The sequence below is a fragment of the Cryptomeria japonica genome, chromosome 7, assembly GCF_030272615.1.
Source record: "Cryptomeria japonica chromosome 7, Sugi_1.0, whole genome shotgun sequence".
NCBI lineage: Eukaryota > Viridiplantae > Streptophyta > Pinopsida > Cupressales > Cupressaceae > Cryptomeria > Cryptomeria japonica.
Genome location: NC_081411.1, coordinates 857,798,258 through 857,825,777, shown reverse-complemented (window position 1 = coordinate 857,825,777; position 27,520 = coordinate 857,798,258). Strand labels below are relative to the sequence as shown.

General features: G+C 40.2%; 1 protein-coding gene across 4 annotated transcripts in view; it reads right to left on the bottom strand.

Annotated features, from left to right (window-relative positions):
• The window catches only part of LOC131047061 (uncharacterized), a 235,973-nt gene that overhangs the window by 34,459 nt on the left and 173,994 nt on the right, over positions 1–27,520 (bottom strand). For 3 of the 4 annotated variants that reach the window (XM_057980882.2, XM_057980885.2, XM_057980886.2), the window contains 15 exons: positions 23,355–23,456; positions 22,903–22,983; positions 22,733–22,812; positions 22,540–22,603; positions 5,604–5,759; positions 5,285–5,461; positions 5,061–5,172; positions 4,840–4,922; positions 4,260–4,445; positions 3,977–4,153; positions 3,047–3,315; positions 2,770–2,898; positions 2,382–2,550; positions 2,158–2,277; positions 1,274–1,469 (listed from right to left, as the gene is read on the bottom strand). In XM_057980882.2, coding sequence (XP_057836865.1) covers positions 1,274–1,469; positions 2,158–2,277; positions 2,382–2,550; positions 2,770–2,898; positions 3,047–3,315; positions 3,977–4,153; positions 4,260–4,445; positions 4,840–4,922; positions 5,061–5,172; positions 5,285–5,461; positions 5,604–5,759; positions 22,540–22,603; positions 22,733–22,812; positions 22,903–22,983; positions 23,355–23,456 — 2,101 coding nt within the window. The remainder of the gene's footprint in view (positions 1–1,273; positions 1,470–2,157; positions 2,278–2,381; positions 2,551–2,769; positions 2,899–3,046; positions 3,316–3,976; positions 4,154–4,259; positions 4,446–4,839; positions 4,923–5,060; positions 5,173–5,284; positions 5,462–5,603; positions 5,760–22,539; positions 22,604–22,732; positions 22,813–22,902; positions 22,984–23,354; positions 23,457–27,520) is intronic. The other variant, XM_057980884.2, reaches the window with a different exon arrangement.

The window sequence follows — 27,520 nt, the reverse complement described above, 5'->3', positions numbered from 1 at the left end:
TTCCAACAGTACTTTCCTCAACAAAAGTCCAAGGTCTTTGAGCATTTTTATAACTTCAAATCTTTTGTGAAGAAACAATTAGGAAAAGCCTCCAAGGTTTTGCACATAGATAATAGTGGTATATTAAGCATCATTTTGAGTAGTTTTGCATATCATAAGGGATTAATTTACAGCATATAGTTCCTTATAGTCCTCAATAGGATGGTGTAGCAAAATGTAAGAATAAGTCTTTGAAGGAAGTGGCTGACTATATTGTACAATTCAAACCCGTTCACCTCAGTACTAAGCACGGGGAATTAGTTGTGCATGTTATATCCAAAACAGCATTCCTCATCAAGCCTTTGAGGGAGTCACTCCTTCCGAAGGTTGGAGCAAAATGTCAACATTCAAGCTATTGGGTTCTCTAGCACGGGCCCACATTCATATAGAGAAAATTAAGGCCATGGACTTGTAGAGAAAACCTTGCACTTTTTTAGGCTATCTTCTTTGGGGGTCAAAGGGAGCTAGGTGAGGAGAAGGGGGGCATATCTTTGTACAAGGGTACCTCATTAGGCTTTATTTTCAAAGAGCCATCTTTCCACCCACCTAAATTGTGCCTAGGAGTGTTATTGTAAGTCTTTTATTTTCCTTAGTTGGATATTATTGTATTTTCCTACACATTATTTTGCTTGCATAATTGTAGTAATTAGGTCATTATGAGGTAGATGACACATTCCATGAGTGTACCTCCGGCCTATTTTTGGGTTGTTGGAGTTACTTTTCTCATTGCTTGGATTTGCCTTTCTTTGCTGTTTATTTGTCCACTTCTCTAGCTTGTATTTATTCATGTATAGTGAGCTATTTCGTTAATGCATTTTGGTGTTATGCCATTTCGAGTCTTGCGATCTTGTCTCTCACTTCTTGAAGCTGTCCTTATTCTACTAGTTAGTTTTTTGAGCCTCTTATTATATAAGGATTTGAATGTCTATTCTGCAGTAGTTCTAGGCTTTAAATGCTTTTAGCATATTCTAACATGAACTATGTTCTTTGCAATTTCAATATTATTTCATAATCTGTGCATTACTTTATTTCTAGTATATCTATTCTTAAAGCCTATATCATGAAACCTATATTTTTGCAAATGTATCCACAACCGTCCATGTGTTTATGTGCACATACTTGGAAAGTTAGGAATCTTGGGATAATAAAGACAGAAAGAACTGAAGAAATGAATGGCAATTAATAATTAAAGAATATATAATCAGATTCTATGTGTAAGTGATAGAGAGGAGACCTGCCAACTCAGGATACTCCAAGGGAGCCTTTGGAGAGTCAATATATAAAGCCAGGGAATCTGATGCACGAAACTTAACATATGGCTCCAACACATTTGTTAGGTGCTCCAGTAGCCTCTCTCTCATGTCTGAATTCCAAATCACCTCTGGAGCATTACTCTCAGAATCCAATATTGTCTTGAATGTGCTATCATCCTGAAATCATAGAAAACGGTTATGCAAATTATGCAAGGTTGCATACATGTGTAACTCAGTTCTTTGCAACTCCACTGAGAAAGCATGAACTTGTTCTATTACAATTGAATATATAGTGACAACAGTTCAATACAGAGTAAAGAGAAAACTAAACTATGTATTGTTATTTATATAGATAATCCACCTTAAATGGGAAGTACCAACTCTAATGTACAAGAAGAAAATGTTATCATAGTTTGAACACATAAAGGTGTAACATATATTCTCTAAATACTATCCCTCACAATATGAAAACATATACTTTAATTTAAGTCCCGAGACATTCTTGCCAGGGATGGGTTTGTTCCATTTTTGTTTGCTTCATGTCACGACTTATTGAGAAAATCACATAGCTTAAACAATAAAAATTATCTTTAACACTATATAAAAGTAACCCATATTTACTAGCTTCCCCTTGTCTTTCTCCAAATCACTTCTCATTTCTCTCTATAAGTCAATATTTTTCTCTTATCAATCATTGCTGGGTTTCAACATCTTCATTGTCATACTTTATTTTAACTTCTGTTTCAATTAAATTACAATTCTGATGAATGTTTTTCTTCCGTACCTTGAACTATTTTGTTTTTTAACATGGTAACAGATGAGAATCTCACCATTGCTTTAGATGTTAAAGATGGTTAGTTTGTACCTCTGACATGAGCTTCAAAATAAGTCCTTGTGGCAAATACAAACAAAGAATACTGCTATCCCATGGAGAATGTTCTTCAGTTTGAGTATAATCTTCCTGTTGAAAAGTTGATTTCACATCCTGAGAGAATGCAATACTATTAACTCATTAAAACAATAATAGAACATTGGTTTTCAATGCGTCATTTAGAAAAAGCAGAAAATAAGATGAACTATCACTATCACCTGTGACAAGTGGTACTGACGAAGAAACTTAATAATCATAATCTTTTCTGCATCGAAAATATCACCAGCTAGTAGTTTCCACAGAACAATTTCAAACATGCCATACTTGAAAAGACGCTTCCTTGCATCTCTGTTGCCTTTTGATATATATGAAATTATTTCCAATAGTCTGGCACAAGAAAGCAGCGATAAAATTTCATCATTGAATAAGCTCGAAACACCCCTTCATCCAGCCAATTGAATAAGCTTGAAACACCCCTTCATCCAGCCTCTCCCTCCTTCCCTCCCACTACTTTTGTATGTATGTATGCATGTATTCAACCAAAATAAGAACTTCCCTGTGAAATTTCAAATTATTTATTGTCAATGCCAAAAAAAAATCTTTTACCTCCCGAAAACTGGCATCTTTGCCCGGAGAAGTATCTGCACAAGATGACAAAGAACTTCTTCCCTAGAAAGGCTGCAACAAGCTGCAGATGGTGGGAAGCTCTCCACGTTGGTGTCGCCTCCTGAAATCCTGTATAGGTATGAAAAAACTAGTTGTTGAATCCCAAGCTTATCAAACATTAAATCATTCCAATCCTGTAATCCAAGCAGACAGGAAGAAGCGTCATAGCCAGGAAAATCATATTCTTTTGAAACTCTGTTTTAATTTAATTAGGTACCTCAAAATAGCTTCCAGAAGATCCAATGCTAGACCAAGTTGAACTTTATCTGGAACACTAGTATCTTGCCAATGTATGGCTTCCTGTGCATTCAAGCTCCCATCCTGTACAGCTTTCTCTAAAACCTCTCGAGCCCTTCCAGAAGGAACTCGAATTGCCTTTGTCATCCCATTGTATCCAACAAATTGAACTGTCTCAATTGCTCCTTGAGATTTCAAAGATTTTGTGTCCCATGCATCAGATTCAAATAGGTGCTTGTCCTTGCAACACTGAAACAATAAGAGAAACTATTTAGTTCTTTTGCTTATGACTCGTCAACAAATTACTTCTCCAGCTGAAAACTTACAAATACTTAAAAGTTTGGCAAGCACTAGCAAAGTTTTAGATTTATGCATACACCCACAAGAGTATATGATATTTGAAATTTTCTAGGACTAGCAGGATGTAGACAATTTATCCATGGATTCTGTTCAGATGTAATTATTCCTACAAGGCCTGGTAATTCGGACAGAGATTTGAATGGATGAGTCCTCAAAACAATCATTTGGCACTCTTAAAAGCCACTGATGATGGTACCAACTCTTAAAGAGACATCGTTATGGCACAAATTCCATAGGCAAGTAGAAAACCATAATCATCCACCCCTTAACCATAATAAGAAAATCACTAGTAATAATAAAAATCGAAGTATGCTTAAATCTCAAACATTTCTTTATGCATTTATTTGTGACTTATTATATTACTATGACTCGAATCCTGTATATAAGACCAAAACCTTTAAGTATCAACATACATATCTGTCACAATACCTTTTTTTGTTAATCTTTGATTTATGTTATATGCACATAAAGAATATCAAACCAGGAAGCAAAGCTAGTCTAGTTGGGGATATCTGAAGAATAGTAAAATGAATAAAGATACGGAAATAACCTTTGCCAAAGATAGAACTACCAATGGAACAAGGACTGTCATGCCCCCAGCATGGATAAAACGAAGAACATTATTTCGTCCCCCAATTTCTACTAATGCCAGAAGAAATGCAATCAGCTTGAAAACAAAGACCTCATGTTCACTTTCAATTACTTCACGTAGTACACCCACCACTATCTGGAAGAAGAGAAATTAGTTTAAAATAATAAACAATTGTCTATGAATATACAAAATGCAACTAGTCTCCAGAATAGACAAGGAAAACAGCATAGCACTATGATACCTCAATAACATTAAGTGATGTAATAGATGAAAACAGTTTCTCGGAATGCCGCTCATAAATCCATGTAAGAACATGAGCAGCCAATCGCAGGTCAATTTCAGGCAGATTATTGTTTCCAAAGAATGGTGTGAAACCCAATACCATAGCCTGGAACACTGCCTGAAACAGTGACACGGAATCTTCAATCTGTTCAATATCAAGTTATAACATTGTTATGTTTGCTCTAACTTGTCCACTGCGGACAGGGAAAGACTAAATGAAGGAAACAAAACCATAATACACAAAAATCAATAGAATTAACACAATCAGCATAAATGTGCAGATACTTAGTTAGAGACATTATGTTTCCAGTCCATTGTAAATGAAATGAAAAGCTTTCACGGAGTGTGATCTGAAACTTTGATTCAAAAAAATTCACAGTTTTTTTCCAGGAGCTCTTCAATCTATAGTTACAGTTCAAAATATTGACATCTAAGTCCAGTCTCCGTATGCATACTCGGAAAAAAAAAAATCATTGTTCAAAAGTAAATGCAAACATTACTGAAAAAGCCAATGTCTGACGTCAGGAGTTTCATTTCACCTGCCACAGAGCACTGAATTTTGTTGATGGCAAAGGGGAATGTTCAAGAAGAAGTTCTACGTGTACTCCACAAATAATAGATCCTGCAAAATGGTAAGATAGATGCATAAAATGTCAAAAATAAACATTGCGCATTCCATCCAGATACTTGAGCTGTTACACATAAAATCCTTGCACTTTAAATTCTTTATAATGTTAAATTGTGCTGAATGAGAAAATACCTTCTCCTTCACTCGGTGGTGTGTAAATGAGTTCCACATCTGCACTGTCATATGACAGATCATGATTGATGGCCAAGGCAGCGTAGAATCTCTCCAACTCATCCTCTAAAAACTACCGACAGAAGAGAAATATTACACTTAACCGACAGGAGAAATATTACACTTACAGCGTCCTAATTAAAGATAAAGGTTGAAACTTGAATATTATGTTAGATTTACAAAACCTTCAACAGTTCCATTCTTTTCATGTCATTCCACACCAAGAGAGGTGATGCAATTGTGTCTTTTCTCAAAATTTCTATGGTCTCCATCCACATGGAAGAAGAGCTCACTTTACTGAGTTCAACCATTTGAACAGATGAAGTGTCTGAAACCCTTGAGTTATACAAAAGCATTACACCCTGTAGAAGAAAAATTGAAAAAATTCTAACCCATTCAGAATCTTCAGCAGTACAACAAAATTTTATATTATTAGCTTCGCAATCTAAAAATGTTTCTGTTTTGTGTTTTGTGTACTCCACTTAGAAATGAGGAAAATTAAACCTTTGGGATGACAGATTCAAGAAGTTTTCTGGATTCCCTATTGCCTTCTATGATGAGATACAGCAAGTCAGCACTCAATGTCCAGACCTCATCCTTCTCAGAGAATAATGCATTTTTCAAATGCATTAAGACAACACCACGGATTAAGCAGAGTTTCTATATGACAAGAAAAACAAGAACTTTTAAGATTGTTTCTTAATAAATGAGAGGATCCTGATCCTGTCAATTAGTAGCACTGCATTGCCAATTAGATCTTATCAAATGTGAATTCCTTTTAAAAGAAGGAACTTAAGAAAAGATATATTCATATTTATGTTACAAACTTTCATCTTTGCATACAGGCTACTGCAAGCAAGCTTGAAGTATATTTTCAAATTTTTAAAACATAAGATCAAAATCATTACATATTTCTATCCCTAAATCTCCATTCCAATTAAAAATACTTAACAATGGATTCGAAATATATTTGTTTTGTATCAGAAGTTAAATTTCATTACTTTTAAGTTTTATGCATATCTAATAAAATGACTCCAGAGCCATATACAGTAATGAACATTCCTCCAAACTCATAGGAAAGGGAAACCATAGTGACCAGACATGGTTTGAGAAAACAAGCAACAACATTTCCTGCAACATCTCAATAAAGAAACAAAACATATATGTAACCCACAAAAAAGTTTGATCACAGATTGGTCCAATATCTGGCATGAGAAAAATGGCAAAGCCAATGATAAATACCTTATGAGGATATATTTATTTCCAAAATTGAAATGGTGTGTGCCTTGTGATCTCATGGAGTTTGATTGATGTAAATGTTTCACAATTCAAGGCACAGGAGAGCCAATTAACATTTATATAATTTTGTCTACCAAAATGGTAGACTTTCTCAAGTCAGTAATCCTAAAGACATAAGTTTAAAAGGAAATTGCAAATCCTTGTTCAGGATTTCAAATCCAACGACCACATATGCAAGTTACAATAATGCATAGCTTAAGTCTTGGATTAAGTACACCCGTGCCATTAAAAAGTTACATAATTTAAATGGAGTCCCTAGTGTCAACTGAAAACTGTTAGCGGCATTATTGTACACAAACATAAGACTAGTTAATTATGTGTAATTGTTTTGGTTAGTTGGCAACTGAGGGGTGGTCGTTGCGGTGCGACGGTTGGCGCTCGCACCCCCTCGGTATCTTTATATACTTCGAAATGTAACTTGCAACACACAATTATGAATGGAATAAGATCACTTATACTTGTCTGATATCTATGGCGTTATTATTCTGCATTACGTGCTTTATGTTTTAAGTTATTCACCCGAGAGGGTAAACATTTGGCATCGTTGCCTAGACGTACTCGGGAATGGAAGACACGGATGGCGCACGGACACAATGCGCCTACCCATTGGTGAGATAAACCCAAAGGCCGACGACGTGCAAACAAAACTTTACATAGTGGAAGACACCGCAATGAGAGAATTTTCAATTCTGCTCCAAGTAGCCATCCAGACCTACGTCCGACAAGAGGCGACGGAGGCGAAAATCCCACCAAGTGCCGTGTGGACAGCGTTGGAGGTGAACCCGGCAGTAAACCGGTTGATGAACCATCTTCCCCGGTTGCTTGCACAGGCATCGCTAGCACAACAAGCTCACCTAGAGGAGATTGCCTAGGAAGAGCGACGCCAACAGATCCTTCAACAGTACAAAGATAACAGCCGACAGGAAGCAGAACGGGATGGCGCCAGGCTAGGAAGGAATTGAACTTTGAACCTTCTATATTCAAATAAAAGTGTCATTGACACGAGTTGTATCTGAGGAAATGAATTAATAAAGACGTGTTTTGATTTATGTATTGTGAATTATGGAAATGTACGGCAATTAATGCCCAACCTATTGAATAAAGATAGAAATAAAAAAGCAGAAACGGACGAGTGGGAGGCCGCGCAGAGGGCCTTGATTCTGGAACAACGTGTAGAACATAGACGGAGGCTGAGGCAACTTGCCGAAGGACGACCTGCCGAAGGGTTGCCCGAAGGGAACCAAGGAGGTGTCACGGAGGGTGCAGAAGCCGAGGAGAATTTCTACGCGTCGCCAGACCACCATAGGGTGAGAAGCCACGAAGAGTTTCTGGAGGAAACAAGGTTACGGAGAGATCTTGTCGAAGAGACCCGGGATCGTTTCAGAAACTTATCCCTTACACCACAAAGTGAGGATCACCAAAGGGAGCCAGGAGTGGGCGCGGGTAACAATGAAGGGGAGGATAACCGTACGGTAGGTGCCACACTCGGCAGGCAAAACACCGTACCTCCAGTCACCCATGCAAGAACACCATCGGCACCGGAGGGACCGGAGGGAGCGGCGCAGGGGCACAGACACAACCACAGCCACCTCCAGGAAGACAACCCCCATCAATGGGGAGTAAACAGAAACTGTCGAAGTTCAATGGCGACGGGAAGGAAGATCCTGTCCGCCATTGTCGAACGTGCGAAACCATATGGTCAGCGAACGTGTTACCGACCAAGATGAATGGGTAACACAGTTCCCAGCAATTTTAAGGGGAGTGACCATAGACTGGTACTCAGACATGGATAAGGCCAAAGTCGGCACATGGCCCGACCTGAAGAAGGAGTTTGGGACAGAGTTCTGCCTCTTGAGAGATGACAACGAAATAGTCGCCGAAATCTATGGAACAAAGCAAAACAAGAACGAGATTGTTCGAGCCTATAGTCGGCGGCTGAAGGAACTATTGGGAAAAATGGAGTCAACCAGCAGATGGGTTGAAAAAGAGATGGTTCGTGGAGGGACTGAAACACTCCCTCCGAAAGAAGATGAAAATCGTTCCACCTACATCGTAGGAAGACGCATACAATAGAGCAATGGATCTCGAGAGCGACACCAAGACATCGAAGAAAAAAAAGGAGGATAGCTCGTTCGAGGAGGATGACTCTTCACAGGAAAGCAGCAGCGACGGCGAAGCTGGCAAACGAGTGCAAGTGCTCCAGAAAGACATGGAGCGAATGAGAAGGGAATTCAAAACAATGAGAAGCACTGGTTGGACCGAAGGGGACATATGGTGCACTAAGTGCAAAGAGGAGGGGCATACAAAGGGTACTTGCCCGAAGAAGGCATTCTGCGAGATTTGCCAAGTGATGGGACACTCTACCAAGGAGTGCCCATACAACATGAAAACCCGAAGTACGCAAATGAACCAGGTACTATTCACGGAGCAGGCCACAACATCCGCACCAGCGGGTACGGGCCAACAAACGAACACAACGGCATCATCTGGAGGATACCGGGATAATAGACGCGACGACGGAAGAAATAATAACAATAACAGAAACCGGATCCAGTATGACGCCAAGGGCCGGCCAATGATCCAGTGTAGGGCCTGCAATCAGTGGGGACACTTCGCCTGCAATTGCACAAAGGAAGCCAACCCTCAGCACCTCTGTCGATGGTGCGAGCTAGGTGACCATGAGGACGCAAATTGCCCGAAGCCTGGTGTAAACCTTCTAAACATAGAACCCACGAAGGCGGAAGTATTGGCAATCCAAAAAGAGTGCATACCCAAATCCCCGCACGGAGACCGAGAGGGTGTGGGAAGCAAGAGATGAGATCACAAAGGAAATGGCCGCACAAAGGCAGAACAGCCACCAGACTGCAAGTCCGCTATGGACAAGGGGAGAAGAGGAAATCTTACGGCAAATATTGCAAATGGAAGTACCCATGAGAATTCAAGACCTCCTGGAGACCATGCCGCAGCTAAAAACGGCTATCTTAAACTCTGTACCTTCACAGGTGAAAATGAGGGAGATCGTGATCCCCACAGCTGACTCTGCGTTAAGGGAGGTCCTAAGCCCCACGGTCGACCCCATGTTGTTGGTAGTCAACAGCGGACGTTAACCGACGGTAGTAGAAATGGGCATACTGGGGACTACCTTGACAGACACTATTGTGGACGGAGGGTCGGGAGTAAATGTGCTCCCAGAAGTGACATGGAAAAAACTGGGAAAGCCTACGTTGTGGCTCCCCACGTTCAACCTACTAGGGGCAGATCAGCATGGGATTAAACCCCTTGGTACCCTCATGGGCCAGCAAGTGATGATCGGCACACAGCCCTTCGTGCTGCATTTTGTAGTAATTCCCCTAAAGCAGAAAGGGTATGATGCCATCCTCGGGCGTGGGTGGCTCATTGCAGCAAAAGCGAACCACAACTAGAAGCGTAATACTCTTTCCTTGGAAAAGGTGGGGAGGAAGTATGTGATCGATCTCCGTACGCAAATGGTGAGTGAGGAGTTAGCATCCTCCTCCAACTCAGAATCTGAGGGAGACCACTTGGGAGAGGGTGGAGATGGACGCCGCATGGAGCCTAGTGTCGAAGGGGTGTTAGAACTGGAGGCATGCTCAGGGGACGACGGGGACTCCTTGAATGGCCTCTTCCATTGGCAAATGGGAGATTATGAACTATTTACACCCTCGTGCAATGTATTGAGCATCAAAGAACCAGATATATTTCCCCCAGAATATGGCGAGTACAAGGAAGGGGAGGCCTCGGTGAATGAGACGCCGGCACACCAATTCCCAAAGGGGGAGCCCATTAAATATCAGGAAGCCAATTTAAAGGAGACAAATCTCGGGGGGACAAGTGACCCCAAGATCATCTTTGTCAAAGATGACTGGAATCCAGTGCTGAAGATTGCAGCCTTCAAAATTTTCCTTGAATATAAGGATGTCTTTGCGGGGACATACAAGGACTTGAAGGGCGTGGCCCCAGAGTTGTGTGTACACCGAATAACATTAGTACCGGGAGCCCAACCAATAAGGAAGCGGCCTTACGTATGAACAAAAATTATGCTGCAAGGGTGAACGACGAAATTGAGCAGATGTTGGAAGCGGGCATAATCTTCAAAGTGCAGACAAGCCAATGGGTGTCTCCCATTGTGATTTCCCTCAAGAAAGAGGCCAATCAGATCTGGATCTGTGTAGACTTCCGGTGCCTGAACGCTGTCACTATTAAAGACCCGTTTCCCATACCCTTCACCGACAGCATCTTGGAGGAAGTAGTTGGACATGAAATCTATTCCTTCATGGAGGGGTTCTCTGGGTACAACCAGATATCCATCGCGGAGGAAGATAAGTTGAAAACAACCTTCGTGGTGGAGGACGGTGTGTATGCATACAACCGAATGCCCTTCGGTCTATGCAATGCACCTGCCACCTTTCAGCGCATCATCTTGCACATCTTCGACAAGATGTCGGTGGGGAACTTCAAAGCCTTCCTGGATGATTGGTCTATTTACAGCGGACAGGACATCCACCTAAAAACCCTCGGGGAGTGCCTAGAGAGATGTCGGAGGGCATGGTTGGCCCTCAACCCGAAGAAATGTAGATTCATGGTACCACAGGGAAGATGGCTGGGACACATTGTGTGTAAAGAAGGATTGAAAATGGACCCTGACAAGATTCGGGTAATAGTAGAAATGGAACCACCTACGGACGTCACGAGGATAAAGTCCTTCCTTGGTCATGTGGGGTACTACAGGAGGTTCATCAAGAACTTCGTTGAGGTGTCCCACCTGTTGGATAAGTTGACACGGAAAGGGGAACAATACATCTGGATAGAGCCACAGAGCAAGGCCTTTGAAGAGCTGAAGACAAGGTTGATGGGAGCACCCATACTGGCATACCCAAATTGGGATAAGGAATTCCACGTTCACGTGGATGCTTCAAACTACGCCATCGGGGCTACACTAGCCCAGGTAGAAGGACACGGGTTGGACCACCCCATTTATTTTGCTAGCAGGTTGCTCTCGAAAGCGGAAAAGAACTATAGTACCACAGAACGCGAAGCCCTCGGTATGGTCTATGCCGTACAGAAATTCCATCATTACCTCCTAGCCACACCATTCACATTTTACGTAGACCACCAGGCAGTCATGTACTTGGTAAACAAGCCTATTATCCAGGGGAGGATAAGCCGTTGGCTATTGCTACTACAGGAGTTCACATTTTTAATTGTGGTAAGACCGGGGCAAAGCCATGTCATAGCCGACCAGCTGTCCCGGACTAAGTCGAGGGAACCTCCAGAGGGAGTAAATGATGATTTTCCGGATGAGCACTTGTTCCAAATAGCCGTACTTCCTTTGTGGTATAAGAAGATTAGAGAGTACCTGTCGACGTCCCAATTTCCAGAGGGTATGCCTCTAGGGGAACGAAGAAAGCTCGTATTAAGGAGCAGGACTTTTTCGCTCATCAACGGGTTACTCTACAAAATGGGGCCGGACCAGGTATTAAGACGTCGTGTCATGGAGGAAGAAGTCTCGAGCGTATTAAGGGAGGCACACGAAGGACCCCCAAGTGGACATATGGGCCCAGACACTACAGCCCGCAAGGTGCTTCTGGCAGGACTATGGTGGCCAACCGTACATCGCGACGCCAAGGAGTGGGTCGTGGGGTGCGACACTTGCCAACGGGCGGGCAAACCTCTGAAGCAGGACTTCATGCCCCTCAACACGTCGCACGCACAGGAACTCTTTGAATGATGGGGACTCGATTTTGTAGGTCCTCTTAAGGCCAGCCGCACACGACAGTGTCAGTACATTGTGGTTGCGACAGAATACTTGACCAAGTGGGTGGAGGCGAGGGCTCTCCCGGATAACTCGGCAGTAAGCACGGCGAAATTTACCTATGAACAAATCATTACGCGATATGGCATACATATCCAGTTGACCAATGACCGGGGTGGCCACTTCGTGAACCATGTCATACGGCTGTTGACCTCAGAGTTCAAGATTTTTCACTCATTATCGAGCCCGTACTACCCACGTGCCAACGGCCAGGCCAAGGCCACAAACAAAATATTGGTATCAGTAATTTACAAGTCCTGTGGAGTAGAAAAGGAAGATTGGGAGGAGAGGTTACCCTTTGTACTATGGGCCTACAGAACAACTTACAAAGTGACCATGGGTCAAACTCTGTTCCAACTCATGTACGGGCAGGAAGTGGTGGTGCCAGCGGAATTCATGGTGCCAAGCCTTCGCATTGCAGTAGAGAACAGACTCGGGGATATGGAGAGCCTGAGGGAGAGACTGTATGCCTTAAGTAAGTTGGACGAATAAAGAATGCTGGCACAATGGGCCATAGAGGCAACCCAGCAGAGACGAAAGGTCTGGCACGACAAGCATCTTCGACGAATGAAGTTTACTCCTGGGCAATTAGTGTTGAAATTTAACGGGAAGAATGAAATCAAACCAGGAAAATTTAAAGTGCAATGGCTAGGGCCCTTCAAGGTACGCCAGGTCAATGCCAACGAGGCAATCAAGTTGTGGACGCTGGATGGGAAGGAGATACTAGACGTCGTCAATGGGTCAAAATTAAAGGTTTATCACGAACAGAGGGAACCTGGACCCTCCAGTCAGGATGTTTGATAGTCTATTAGATAACAAAAAAAAAAAAGTACGGTCCGTACGACAACCGTACCATACGACATAATAAAATAAAATAAAAAGACGTGGGGCCACCGTACAGTGACTACACTGAAGGTGGAACCACCGACGGTGGCAACACCGAAGGTGGAACCACCGACGGTGGCAACACCGAAGGTGGAACCACCGTGCGTGGGCCCACCGTGCGGTGGACACCCGCACACATAAACCCCCGCACAAACAAAGTGCAAAACACAAAAACGCACGCAAAGGAAAAATACGCAGCCCACGCATGCGAGGAAAAAAAAAGAAAAAGGGACGCAGCCCACATCAGAAATAAACCACACAGCGGCCACGCACGAAGAGAGACACACAACCCACACAGCAACACAGCCATACACAACAGAAGAAGGTCGTTACGAAGGTGTCCAACGACCGTACGATTTTTAACCAGAAATGAGTTATACAAGAGATTAATGGATTCAGCGGGGAAACAAAGTTGGAAAAAACAGCTGCAGGCTTCCTCCAGTAGCAGCCAGAGGGATAGCAATACCAAGGTCTTATCGTCAAGCGTACGTGTTGCAGGCAGCACCATGGATGCCAGCGCCCGACAGAAGCAAAAGCAGAAAGCACCACAGGCTGCCATAAGTGCGAAAAATACATTAACACCCCAGAATATCACCTTTGAAGGCCTGAATGGGTCAGAATGCCGGAAATGGTGGCAGGACACTACCGACAATGATCTGGTGAAGGAAAACCTCCGTAAGGCAGAAGTGGAGTGGGCTATTCGGATGCCCGTGTTTCCTATCTGCGAGTATGAGGGTGCCCTATGGTTCATGGTGGACACCTTCGACAGACACACATGCACCAGCACTTTTGAATACGTCAGGAGGGAAGTTACCATATCCTTCAAAGCGAGGGACCTCACGAGGGTATTCGGCATTCCAAGCAGATAGGGCAAGAAAGGCTAAAAAGATGAAGCAGGAGGAGAAGGAGCGGTGGATTAAATTAATCTCCAGGAACTTGACGACAATAGAGCTGGACAGTGTGGCCAATGCCACGAAGGGTCGAGGAATCCGTAAGACCTTTGTTGCAGAGGGCCACTAGCGGTGCATTATGGATGTCATCAAGAGCAAATTGACAGGGTCGGGTAGGGCGTCGAACATCGCCCTCCCTCAGATTATGCTTATGAACGGGTTGATGAATGGCATTGTGTATGATTGGGCCGCATTACTCGCAGAGCGTATGTATGAGTTTTTGACGATGCAACATCGCACATTCTATATGCCCCACTATGTTATAGGGTTGTTCCTGGAGGCCACGCAGGAAGCAATGCCGGAGGCAGAGTTGGAGATACGGCCACAAGGACCGTTGGCAGCAGGTGAGCCTCCAATAATGTATTGGAGACACTTGGACATTGGGCACTCTTTCGCGAAGCGGAAATGAGTGGTAGATACGGCCTCAGCCTCAAGGGAGCCTGACAGCGAGAGGGATTCCAGTAGTACAGAGGATTCAGAAGCGGACGAGGAGGATGATAGCAGCAGGGCGACGGAGGAGCAGGTCTTGTTTGCCCCACCCCTGCTACCGATGGGCACGCCGATGCCATCAGCTGGAGTGGGCAGCACCTTTATTCCGGCCTTCGAGCAGAGCCGCACGCCAGTTATACTTGGCCCCCTCCAGCAACAGGTAGCATCACCAGGCCTGGGCCCAACCACAGCGGCACTTACCGAGGACATGGCAGAGTCAAGAACGGAGGAGTCACCGCATCGGGTAGTGGTCGCCGAGGAGCAGGGGCCGAGGGAGGTGGTGGATACGAAGCCTCAGGTGCGGTTGGACGTTGTGGGGACTGAGGCAGTGGTGACTGTTTCAACGTCTTTGTTGGAGGAGCCGATGACAGCGACCCATCCCTCGGTCATAGAGATGCGTGTCGACCCGTCGGTCGTGGCTATGGAGAGCTGGCTCACACAGCGGTTTTAGATGACATTGGCACAACCGGAGGGAACTGTTGTATTCTCACTGTGTCAAGAGACTAGAGCAGAGGTAGTCGACTTGGACGATTCCTCTGGCGAGACACATGTACCAGCAGTTGGGCACGCGGCAGGAGAGGTCACCTCTGCCATCTAGGCGCCAGGGGATGGTACACCTTTGGTGGCGGAGGAGGTACCTTCACAGCAGGATGCGGTTGTGTTAGTTCCGCCAGAGCCTTAACAGCCTTCGGAGCAGGAGGGGGAGGATATTGAGACCTATCTAGCTAACATGGTGACAAGGGGTAGGCAGGTGGTGGCCACTGCCCAGACGCGAGCATTGTAGCAGGTTGTGGTGGAGTTGGAGAGGGCAGGTTGTGGTGGACTTTCTCAAGTGAGTAATCCTAAAGACATAAGTTTAAAAGGAAATTGAAAATCCTTGTTTAGGATTTCAAATCCAACGACCACATATGCAAGTTACAATAATGCATAGCATAAGTCTTGGATTAAGTACACCCGTGCCATTAAAAAGTTACATAATTTAAATGGAGTCCCTAGTGTCAACTGAAAACTGTTAGCGGCATTATTGTACACAAACATAAGACTAGTTAATTATGTGTAATTGTTTTGGTTAGTTGGCAACCGAGGGGTGGTCGTTGCGGTGCAACGGTTGGCGCTCGCACCCCCTCGGTATCTTTATATACTTCGAAATGTAACTTACAACACACAATTATGAATGGAATAAGATCACTTATACTTGTCTGATATCTTAGGCATTATTATTCTACATTACGTGCTTTATGTTTTAAGTTATTCACCCGAGAGGGTAAACAAAAACAATTTCATTGACCATATATAAGAAGAAATGACCATGGGATTGAAGTAAATATGATAAATAACAAGATGAAACATGGAACGCGAGATACAAACTCATGTTGGGAACTCATCTATTGCAACATCACAACTGGATATTATCTCACTATGGTAAGGTAATCAGAAAAACCAAACAAATTCTAGACCTCATAAGATTATGCAATCTAGCCATTCGCTGCAAGTAGACTGCCATTTATGGTGAACATTGGCCAAGCTGAGCTAGGTACATGTAAGCCCTTCAGATTGTCATTTCAGAATCCAAACTGTGTCATTGGTTTGTCATTATGTCACATTATGCCCATTGATTCTAGGTAAGGTGCCTTTGCATTTTAACAATTTCTGTAATAGGTCACCAAGAAAGTGCCTATAATTTCTTGAAATATCCCTTGTCTAGTCTTTTGGAATTTGTCAAATGTTTGGTGAAATGTCTGTACAATTCCAAAAGTGAATTTTCTATATTATAAGATAAACATGCACATGGCTAAAGATTACATAGAAATGAACAGTTTGTTTTTTGTATTGATTGTGCCAATGGTTTACAGCAGCAAACAATAAAATAATAGATTATATTGATTGCTGATACAATATACTAAACCCTATGTGCTTGAACCAAAGTTTTAAAACTCGGACTTGGCAAACCAAAAAATTGGACTCGGACTCATGAAAGACTTCGCAAAAGACTTGGCAAAGACTTGGCAAAAAAAAACAACCGTAGTTTTACAAAAAAACATAAAAAATTAATGCATTTAGAGAACATAAGAGCCATAATTGAAACATTACACATGTCATATGATCTACAAATACTCAATATTTGAAATTTCATCATTCATACTCCTAGTTTCAAACTTTAAAATGTATAATAGAAGCATAAGTTTATAAATGTTTACAAAATTACATATAATGATATGTCCAAATGTGAAAAACAACAATGAACAAACTAAAGAGAAGACTACATCTTCCTCTTTCCAGCTCTAGCGAAAACCAAGGGAGAGATAGAACTAGAGGGTCTAGTTCTAGGAGCCCAATGTGGGTTCTCCAGCTCGCCAAAATTAGGTTGAGGGTAGCACCACTTATTGGGGTTTGAGGGTGAGAGAGAGAGAGGGCTAGAGAGATAGGTCTAGATCTTGGGGGAGAGAGGAGAGAGTAAGATAGAGAGTGGTAGAGAGAGGGGATAGAGGATAAGTGATAGGGAGATAGATAGGTCTAAAATTTGGGGCAGATAAAATGAGCGAGATAGAGAGAGCGAGAGAATGCTAATAGGAGCCTATTGATTACTGAAATTTGACTAAGTCTGAAAATTTAAAAGATCTTCTAAAACCTAGAATTTGCATTATAACTCCTAGAGATCTGAAACCACTCTCAAACATCCTGCCAATATATAATGACATATAACTTAAAGTATAAGTTCTTATACTTGAATGTTATATTTCATGTATATATTCTAAAGAAGAGAATGAGGCTGTTTTAATCTTGTTTCTTCTCCTCCTTCAAACCCTACAAACCTGTTTTCAGCAAGCAACAATGTCAAATGAGTGAAAAAAGTTAAAAAAAACACTTAAAATCGTGGCTGGGCGTGTTTAGTGAATGGCACGAGTCCAAGTGAAAGACTCCCAAGTCCGAGTGAAAGACTCGTGCGAGTCCACTCAAAAAAAACACAAGTCATTGGGAAGGACTTGCTAGGACTCGGCTCATGAGTCCTTGGCGAGTCGACTCGGCCCGCCAATGGACTCGCGAGTCCTTGGCGAGTCTGTGGTGAGTCCCATGAGTTTTAAAACTATGGCTAGAGCTGCTCAAACAATACTGATAAATACAGTGGAATAATGCTGGCAAAAATCACTAGACTACAATATACTTGGCACCGAAGAGGGACCATGCTCATTATCAAACTATAATCTGAAACTGCAACTATAACATGATAAAATTGCTTCCTCAAATGGGCGAACATGTATTCACTCATCTACAAAGTCAACAACCCAATTACCAAGTGGTATGGCTATTAAATATGCTTCAAAGCATCTAGTAGAGGCTTCTATTTGAAAATTTGGCAGCTACCCTGAATGAAACCCTGTGTAAAATATTATGAACAGCATACAAATACTTCACTGACAACTTTCAATAATATTTGCATGCAGATGATTTTTCTTTGAATCTTCATTTTTTAGAACATAATGTTATTGGGGATCATACCCTTGTAACATTTATATATTGTTCTAATATGTAATGTCCCTACTAATTATAGATCCCTTTCCTGCAAAACAGACTGTTAGAATGCAACAAAATATATATTTACTAATCTAAATTGTAATTAAACTTCAATTACCTAATTAAACAAATCTTAATTCTAAGTAAAAAGGATACAAGTGAAGTATTGGGATATGTCCTCAGGTGGGTTGTAATGACCATCTTCCCACGAAGTGCTATCCCAAACTCTTTTTGGAATCCATTATGGTTCCAAGCCTTACCAAGGAAGTCGATGGATAATTTGATTCCCGTCTTGGATGTAGCATCTTACATCCAAGTCTACCAAGGAAGATCGTCATATGATCAATTCCTGTCTTAGATGATACATCTTATCATCCAAGCCTACCAGAGAGGACCGGCAAGATCCGTCTTGTCTTGGGTGAGACTTCCTACACCCAAGCCTTTAATACATATGCATACGAGTACTCAGTATATACTACCTACGAGGGATTATCATAATCCCGAATTAGGCTAAGGGAATCTTTCCCATTAGTCTCCATCACATAGTCAAATTACTGTCATTCATTAACACCCAGCATTTCATAACAATTTACATTTCCATTATCATTTAAATTATAATTTTTGTCTGCCTCTACATACTTCTTTATTCCTATTATTGATTCTACATGAACAAGTAAATTGCAGATATATACATATGTAGATAAGACAATATTATACTAACACTATAAAAGAGATTGGTGACAGACGGCATATGACATATCTATCCTAAATATATATGTGTGTGTGTGTGACACACACGTCCACACACATATGTATACCTGTGACGTAGTGTTAATGTCTTACCTTTTCCATAGCCTGGGCTGGCACAGCCTTCGTCCCTCTTCTCCCCTGTTCTCCTTTCCCTTAAGGGCCTGCAAGCAGTTTTATTAGTACCCATGGCAGGGAGGGGTTGCGCCCCACCACGAGGTCCCTTCTGTAGGAAGGGGTGTGACGGTGGTCGCAGCCCCAGGGCTGCGGCTCCCGTCCCACCACTTCCCACGGGGTGGACATAACTGGGTTAATGCCTTGACATAATTCTAATTTCTAATTATTAATATATTCAATGAACTTCATTTAATATATTAAGTTATTAACATTATTTTATAATTTATTTCTTCATTTAATATATTTCTAATGAACTTATTAATATATATTATTATCATTATTGATGTATTCTTTTCACCTTTGCATAGATTTATTTAATTATTATTAATACACTCATACATTTATTGCTGGTAATAATCTTAATAGGGTCTAACGAATGCAAAAATAAAGAATAAATTTCTATGATACCAAGGTGAGATTTACATCATGTGATACAATAGAGGGTTATCACATAATATAAGGTTATAAAACCTTATATATTATATGCTTTATTAAGCATGTCTCAATAACTAATAGATTATTATATATTTAACAATAATTGCTTTGAATAGGTGTGACTAATAACCCTTCAAGTATTTTTTGCCACCCTTTCAACTATATTTAAGGAGAAGCTCTCTCATTGAGAGTGTGTAAGAATTTGAAGATTTATAGTGAACTATATCACTATGCACGAAAGGTATTATTGGCCATGTAGAAGTATGTAGAGGTATGTTCCCAAGTTCAGTCTATTTTTAATAGACTATATTTTGTAAGTGTTTTAATAAAGGGTTTTCCCCACGTATATCTTGTGTAAAGTGTAAAATATATGCTTGTATTGTTCTATTTTATTTATTTATATATTTTGTTTGTCATGATTAATATTCTAAGATCCTATTTTCTATCATGGTATGCAAGCCATGCCAAGCTAGGACCCAAAGCATCTAATGTGACTTGTAGGGGTGTGTTGGTAATAAGCCAACCCAAACCAAAAATGGGCTGGTCTTATAGGGGTCAGTAGCTCAGTTGGTGGACCACTCCAACAGCAAATGGGAAGTCCTAGGTTCAAGTCCTAGCTGGTCCATAAAAAGCACAAAATTCATTATCTTGTTGCTCGGAACATTCCTTATCTAGAACACACACTACCATGGTCTATATGCGATAACTAATAAATGGAAAGAAATGTTTTAAAAGTAAAATGAAAATACTATAACTCTTGTAGTCCAGTTTGAAATTCAATACAAGGCATGTGCATCTAGAATTCCTTTTTTGAAGGCATCATGCAATTCACAATGACAATAAAATGAACAACATTAAGCTTCAAAAACTATTCGCATGGATCTAAGACATTGTGTCATGTCCCCATCTTTGATCCAGCATCATTAAGACTTTAAGACACTTTGGGGACAAGGAGTGGCAGTCTTTGGACACCCTTAGCAGTTAGGAGTTAGTAACAGTAGTCAAAGTAATTATACTTAGAGAAGAAGGAAAAAGTAAACAATTAAGTCTTATAAATAATACGGTTTCCTAAGATAAATAAGAGATAGATCCCAAATAATAATAATCATACCAAGTATGAAGAGCATTCTCCATCAATCAGAAAAAAAAGGGTATCGATCAATAAATCGTATGAACACACGGCATCGATAAAGATATAACTAGGAATTATCATCAGCAATAGAAGGGAGAGAGCTAATCAATATCATACGAAGAAGCACAGTATTGACTTCACAAAGTTTATGTCTAATCAATGACAGACAGTCGATGGAAACAGCAATTTGCATAATCCTGAGCCACATCAATTTAAGAGAGAAGATGATAGAAAACCGGTAAGAATCCTTAAACAAGTATTTAGTCATCGGTAATGATTTGTCAAGCATATCGATATGACTAATCATTGATGAGTAACAACAAAGGTAATCAATATTAAGGGTAGCAATTAGAATGGTTCTATGAAGAGACACGAGTTAGAAGACTAATGGCAGCGATTAGCAAGGAGGAGACTAATCAATAATGATGATAGTCTTGAAGTGGTGTGATTGAAAGGAGTCCATACACAAGACATGTCTCTTGGGATGTATCTCATCACTCTTTACAAGAATATATATAGTCACTCAATCTGATCATTCCAAGGCATCATACACATCTTATCTTGTTTATTTATCCTCATCGGATCTGCTCTGCTTAGAGCGAATTATCAAAAAAAATTACTGGTGCAAGCACAAATAGCACAGATCAGAATCAGCATCCATTCTTGAGTACAAGTATCAACCGATAATCAAAGACAGAACATATTACCTCTAGCAATTATATGTAAAAGTTGCATATAAATATCGACAAATCAGATATTGCATAATCGATCTATCCCCACAAGTGATAGAGACATCTTCCACATTGTATATCTCATAACAGCATCAGACATTACAATATATATATATACACACACATACATACATACATTCATACATACATACATACATACATACATATTGAAATCCTCCCTAGCTAAGAGGGAGTGTTGAAATCAATAGCTAGAATCGGATTATTTAAATTAACCTTTTAAATAGCATATTGTAATAATTCAATGTAACTTGTAAATCATATGAGGCTGGCCCTATTTGGGCGTATAAGCAATGTGTAACGTGTTCTAGGGTAGGACCCAAATTGGGCGGTTGAGCAAACAACATATAACGTGTACTAAATATTATTTGTATTTTTGGCAGCAAGTGTATTTAGCTGACCTAGCCTATAAGGCAATGTAACCATGTATAAATACAAGATATAGTGATGCCTTGTTACAATCACACAAGCAATAATCTCTTCTTCAGCGAATATCTCTGCAATATCAACGAACTTGCCTTAGGCATCAGCGAACTTGTTTTGGACATCAGTGAACACACATTAGAGACCAGCGATCACACCTTGGAGGCCTACGATCTTCATCTAAGTCTCAGCTAACATCATCTCTGCTCAGAGTATCAAGTTCTGAGTGTATTTCATCTGCCGAATCTGCCCTACTGGTGATTTAAGGATATTTCAAGTTCAGATCAGAAGTTACAAGTCAGATAAGTCAGTCTTGCCTTTGCCCTAGGAGGGTGAATTGTATTTGATCAACTGCTGATATTAATAAATAAGATCTGAACATTGTTGCTGGGTTTTTCCTCCAAGACGGAGGTTTTCCCAGGGTATATGTATGTCATGTGTTGATTTTGTGGTTGTTTATCTTGCATCTTGATTTTCTGTTCCTTAATGCTTATCTGATTACTAAAAACTAACACTTATAATCATAAAATAAAAAAATTGCAAATTTCTAAAGATCTTAAAAAGAGACCTTACAATCTGACACAACCAGCCAATGGCTGCTTCTGAAATTTATTTTGTTCTCTTTTTGTCAGCAAACTAACTTTGGTCAGTGCAACTGTTTTATAATAATGGATTGACGAAGGGAATGAACTGTTATTTATATGAAAAAGTTCCTTCCAGTCATCTGAACATGAAAATTGTCATTCTATATAGTTATGTATAAATTGTTGTGCAAGTCAAGATCAAACCCATTTAGGAAATCAGTACAGACTTGCAAATTCTGACGAATTTCTGATGTAGTCTTGGTTAGCAAACACTTCAGCAACGTAGAATTCCTACAAGAAAAGCATGGTTATTCAATAAAGAGCCAGATACAAAATTGAACATAATTTTTCAAACAAAAAATTTGTTAGACAAGCAACCATTCTAAATGATAAATAAAGAGAAAACAGTTACAAATATACCTTTTAAAGATGACAGTGCTAGGACATCTGAAAAGAACACAGATGACCTTAGCTGCAGCTACGATAGAAGCATCAACTGCCTGCTAACAATGGAAACCCTTCATTAACTTGCTTTTATTAATATAAAATTAAAATTATCTACCTATTAACAAAAAAATATGTTCACTGACCTTTAACCATGCCTTTTGAGATTCATTTTCACAGTGATCTGAGCTCACAGACACAAAAATGACCTCTAAAAGGCCTAGAATCTGCAATGAGGTTGGAAGGAAAAGAGTGTTAGTATAACATCTGAAATGGAGTTAGTGGAGAAAAGTCAAACAGTCATTGAAGTAAAAATGATAGATTTCCAATCAAAATGCAAAGTACATTCAAGAGGAACACATCGTACTTTTTGATAAATGGTCCTTTCAAGTTTCAACAAAGAGCTTTTTATCATGTTGAGTATGGAATGTTAATTATATCAATAGCTTGACATAGAAGGGGAATAGTAAAAGTCCACAAATCATGTTTTAGCAATTAAATGGCCCCCTATCTCTAAATAATTCAAGTTATTTCAGTAAATTTCAAAATATATATTTATTAGACTAAAACAACTACTTCCAAGAAAAGCACACTTTACCTGAAGCACATTATTCTTTGCAAGTGACTGGTTATGAAGAGTAGCCACCAATCGTTGCATATTCTCTAAATTGAGCAGTGCAAATTTATTTGCTGATTCTAACTGCATAGTTAAATGACAAGGAAGAACCTGAGATCTCAACTCACAAATTGATAAAAGCAGCATGCAGAAATCAGAAAAATAATAGTTATTTCAAAGGTTATGAAGGAACAAAATTTAGCTGGAGTTTCAATTGCAAGGTCAAAATAATGGGAACAAATTAAATAGCCATTGGCAAATCAAAATAGATGAGGTACTATCATGCCAACCCTGTCCAGAACACATGACAAAGAAGGCAGCTTGTACTCTAGAGTTATTGTGATAATATATTTATTGTTAACATTAAAGCATTATGATAGTATCATTATTAAGGCAAACATTGTCCATATGGCATGCAGTCCCCCATATATTCAAGCAAAGATATGTAGCAAGAAAAACTTCCTATAGCCCCTATGGTCAAGGCCACATAATATTATGGATGGCACAAGATATGTACCCTTTGTTTCCTGAAAAGTGAAAACCCTTATTGCATAAGCTTAAAAATGCAGGATTGTGCTTATGGGCTCAAGCTCCACCACACTAATTAGATTTACCAAAATTAATTGCTATACCCTTAATCCTAGAGTATACATAGGGTTATGAGTAGTCAGTGTGTGGCTACCTTAACCCTTCATTAAGTCATATTATCATTATTATATTGTTATTTAGTTATTTAGATCACCCTAGGACTTATATGTGCTTATCTAAGACAACCTGTGTGATATCCTAGGCATAAGTATGATATATATCGAAAGTAGCTCTCATGTCATCATCAAATTTTGAATGGTGTTCTCATTTATGATATTTGGAGGTTTGTCCACTCAAAGTCTCTTGTTACTCTCAATTATTATAAAATATTTGCAGCAGATTTCATTTTATATTTATCTTTCGTGCATGTTATTTCATTACAAGTGGTATCAAAGCATGATCTTGGCACTATGAAGAAGACGATTTTTTTTCAATTTTAGAGGTCATTTGGAGAAATACGTATCTTTCAAATGTAGGCGAATTTTCGCCTGATTTTTAAAGGGTTTTGGAAGAACATATTGAAGCATCTAAAATCCACATTTCAGAGGAATTGGAACTGTATTAATGCATTTATTGCCAAATTAGGGTTTCTGCCTAATTTTTTGAGGAGCTTATATCTCTCCGATCTGAGCGAATTCCTTCGTAAATTTTAAAGGGTTTTTGAAGAACTCGTTGAAAACTCTACAGTAAAAATTTCAGACAAATTGGTGAATTATTGCATAATTAGGGTTTTCGACAAATTTGCACTCAAAGCTACGAAGTTGCTAATTGCTTGCAAATTTTTCTAGGTAAGTATTATTTTAGCCTTGGTAAGTTGCAATAAAAATTTGAGATCATTTAGATTTCATTTTTGTGATTTATTGCAAAATTATTTTTTTCATCATGACAGGGACTCCAACAAGAGGCACAAAGAATGCCACCACCTAGGAAACCTCCAAGCAAGGATGATGTAGAAATTGAGGATATTAAACCGAATGAGGAGATAAACAATGTCGGGTGAAATTTCACCAATAAAGAAAGAGCTGACTAAAGAAATTTCATCAATGAGGATGATGCAAAAAGACAGGTTAATTTTCAAGCAAGTTGGAAATCCTTATTGAAGGAATGAAGTGTAAGGGAGAAGATTCACCTAATTAGGTGGAAGATAATGCTTTTATTGGACATGAATTTTTGGGGACTGATTTAGATTGCAAGAAGGACCAACTCTTTAATCATTATATGCCTAGGCAACTCATATCCAAGTTGGATAGGAGAAATTTTGATGGCACAGATCCAACCATAGCAGCAACAATTGTTTGGGAAAAAATTTGGCAAACCAAAAGTATAAGGATTTTTGAAAAAAGGGAAAAAATCTGAAGAAAGGGCTGAAGTTGTCAGCCAAATCTGATTCACCTATGGTGGATGAAACAACTTTCAAGCAACTAGTGAGCAACCTTATCTATCTTACTGCCACTAGACCTGACCTCAATTTTGCAGTGAGCTACATCTCTTGCTTCATTACAACCCCGAAAACTGATCATTAGGTTGCAGCGAAGTGTGTGCTGCAATATGTGAAGGGCACTTCAACTTTTGCCATTTTGTATAGCAGGCGCAAAGATCCAAAGCTGATTGGTTTTACAGACTCAAATTGGACAGGTTTAGTGGATGACAAGAAATCCACTTCAGGATATGTGTTCAGTTTGGGTACAGGTGCAGTCACATGGACCAGCAAGAAACAACAAGCAATGGCTCTTTTCTTGGCTGAAGCAGGGTATCAAGAAACAGTTAAGGCAGCTTGTGAGGTAGTTTGGCTTCAAAGGATGCTTTCTGACATGCAAATATCACAGGCAGGACCTTCTCCCTTGTACACTGACAATCCAGGGGTGCTTCAAACTAGCTAAAAAACCAGTCTTCCATGAACATACCAAGCATGTTGAGCTTCATTGTCATTACATCCACAAGCTAGTAGAAGACGGATCAGTTCAATTGTAGTATGTTCCAACTGCAGACCAGACTACAAATATTCTCACCAAGTCTCTCAGTCCGGATAAGTTTGTCAAATTCAGGGGGCAGCTTGGTGCAGTTGACAAACTGACCATTGAGGGAGGGTGTTGGAATATATTATTATATTATTTAAAGGTCAATCTTGTATGTATAGTGTATTTTAGTTTATTTAGATTCTTTCTAATTCTAGCTTCTATTCTTGTAATTCTGTATGTGCTCTCATTCACTTTGTAAATAATACATCTTGTATTTACCAAAAATTTCACTCAGGAGTCCATGCCCAAAACTCGGGAGTCTGAGTCTAGGGCTCGGAGAGTCCTGGGGAAAGCCTCGGATGAGTATTCGCCAGAACTCTTCCAGACTTGCCTCGAGAGTGAATGGCAAGTGGACTCAGCTAGAGATAGGACTTGGGAGTCTGGAGAGTTTTGGAGAGTCCTCAAACTATGGTACGGACTACTTACCAGGAGAGGAAAAGCATAGATGAGGGCATCGTATGGCAAAGGAAAGGCATTGTATGGCAAAGGGAAGGCATTGTATGGCAAGGAGAGAATTAGACAATACCAAGGCAAAGAAGTAGAGCTGTAAAAGAGTAATAAGGCAAGGTCATACATACACAGGTCATACGAGGGAGGAGAAGCCAAGCCATACAGACGGCAATTGAGAGGTAGTTACTATAGCTATTTGAGGAGCGTCTTATTTTAGGCTAATTGGACTTTATCGAGAGCACAAGTTCCACTCATGGCAAGCGTTAACAAACGAAAGAAACCATTCCGGCCTCACATTGCAATAGGAAAGCCAAAAGGTGACAACATTGTAATTGCAGATTCACTGGTACAGAAAAACCTGACAGGAAGTGAATGTTGAAGTTGGTGGCTAAGTGTGCAAGTGTCATGTCCCCAATCTGGGACCAAACATGGTGTGGTTCAAATAGAGCAGACCTAGGACATATTCGTGTCAATCAATAGCAAAAACAATAATTAGATAGGCATGTCTTTAGTATTTCTGATATATGGCAATATTCTTGAGAAAGCTCTGTGTATTATCATTATAAATAATATTAGTATTCAAAGCCCAGACAACGAAGAATATAGGGGATCGATAAAGATGGAATAAAGTGACTAATTGTGATGTTCCCATCTAAACAAACACAAGAGTTATTTCTCTAGCGTCTTCATGAGGCACCAATGGGAGACTTAGGACCAATCAACCAAGACAAAGCATCTATTGACTAGAATAGCGATAAGAGTAAACCTATTACCAAAACACTCCTTTATCGCTGTCCAAAAGAATCGTACACAAACAAAAGATTAATAGAAGTAATATCAAAGGTTTTAATGAAGAAAGCGATTGTCCAAACAGATAATGAGGAACAAACCGATGAAGGAAGATGCGATTATATTGGAGTTGGAATTAGTTCATTAGAGATACTAAGACAACACCCTCATCCAACATCAGCAATTATATTAAGATCTGTGTTTACTCCCAACAGTGAGTTGTTCAAGTTCACGAAATAAACAGGAAGTACACATAGAACATATAACCACCAACTTCAACTATATTCAGAACATAAATTAACA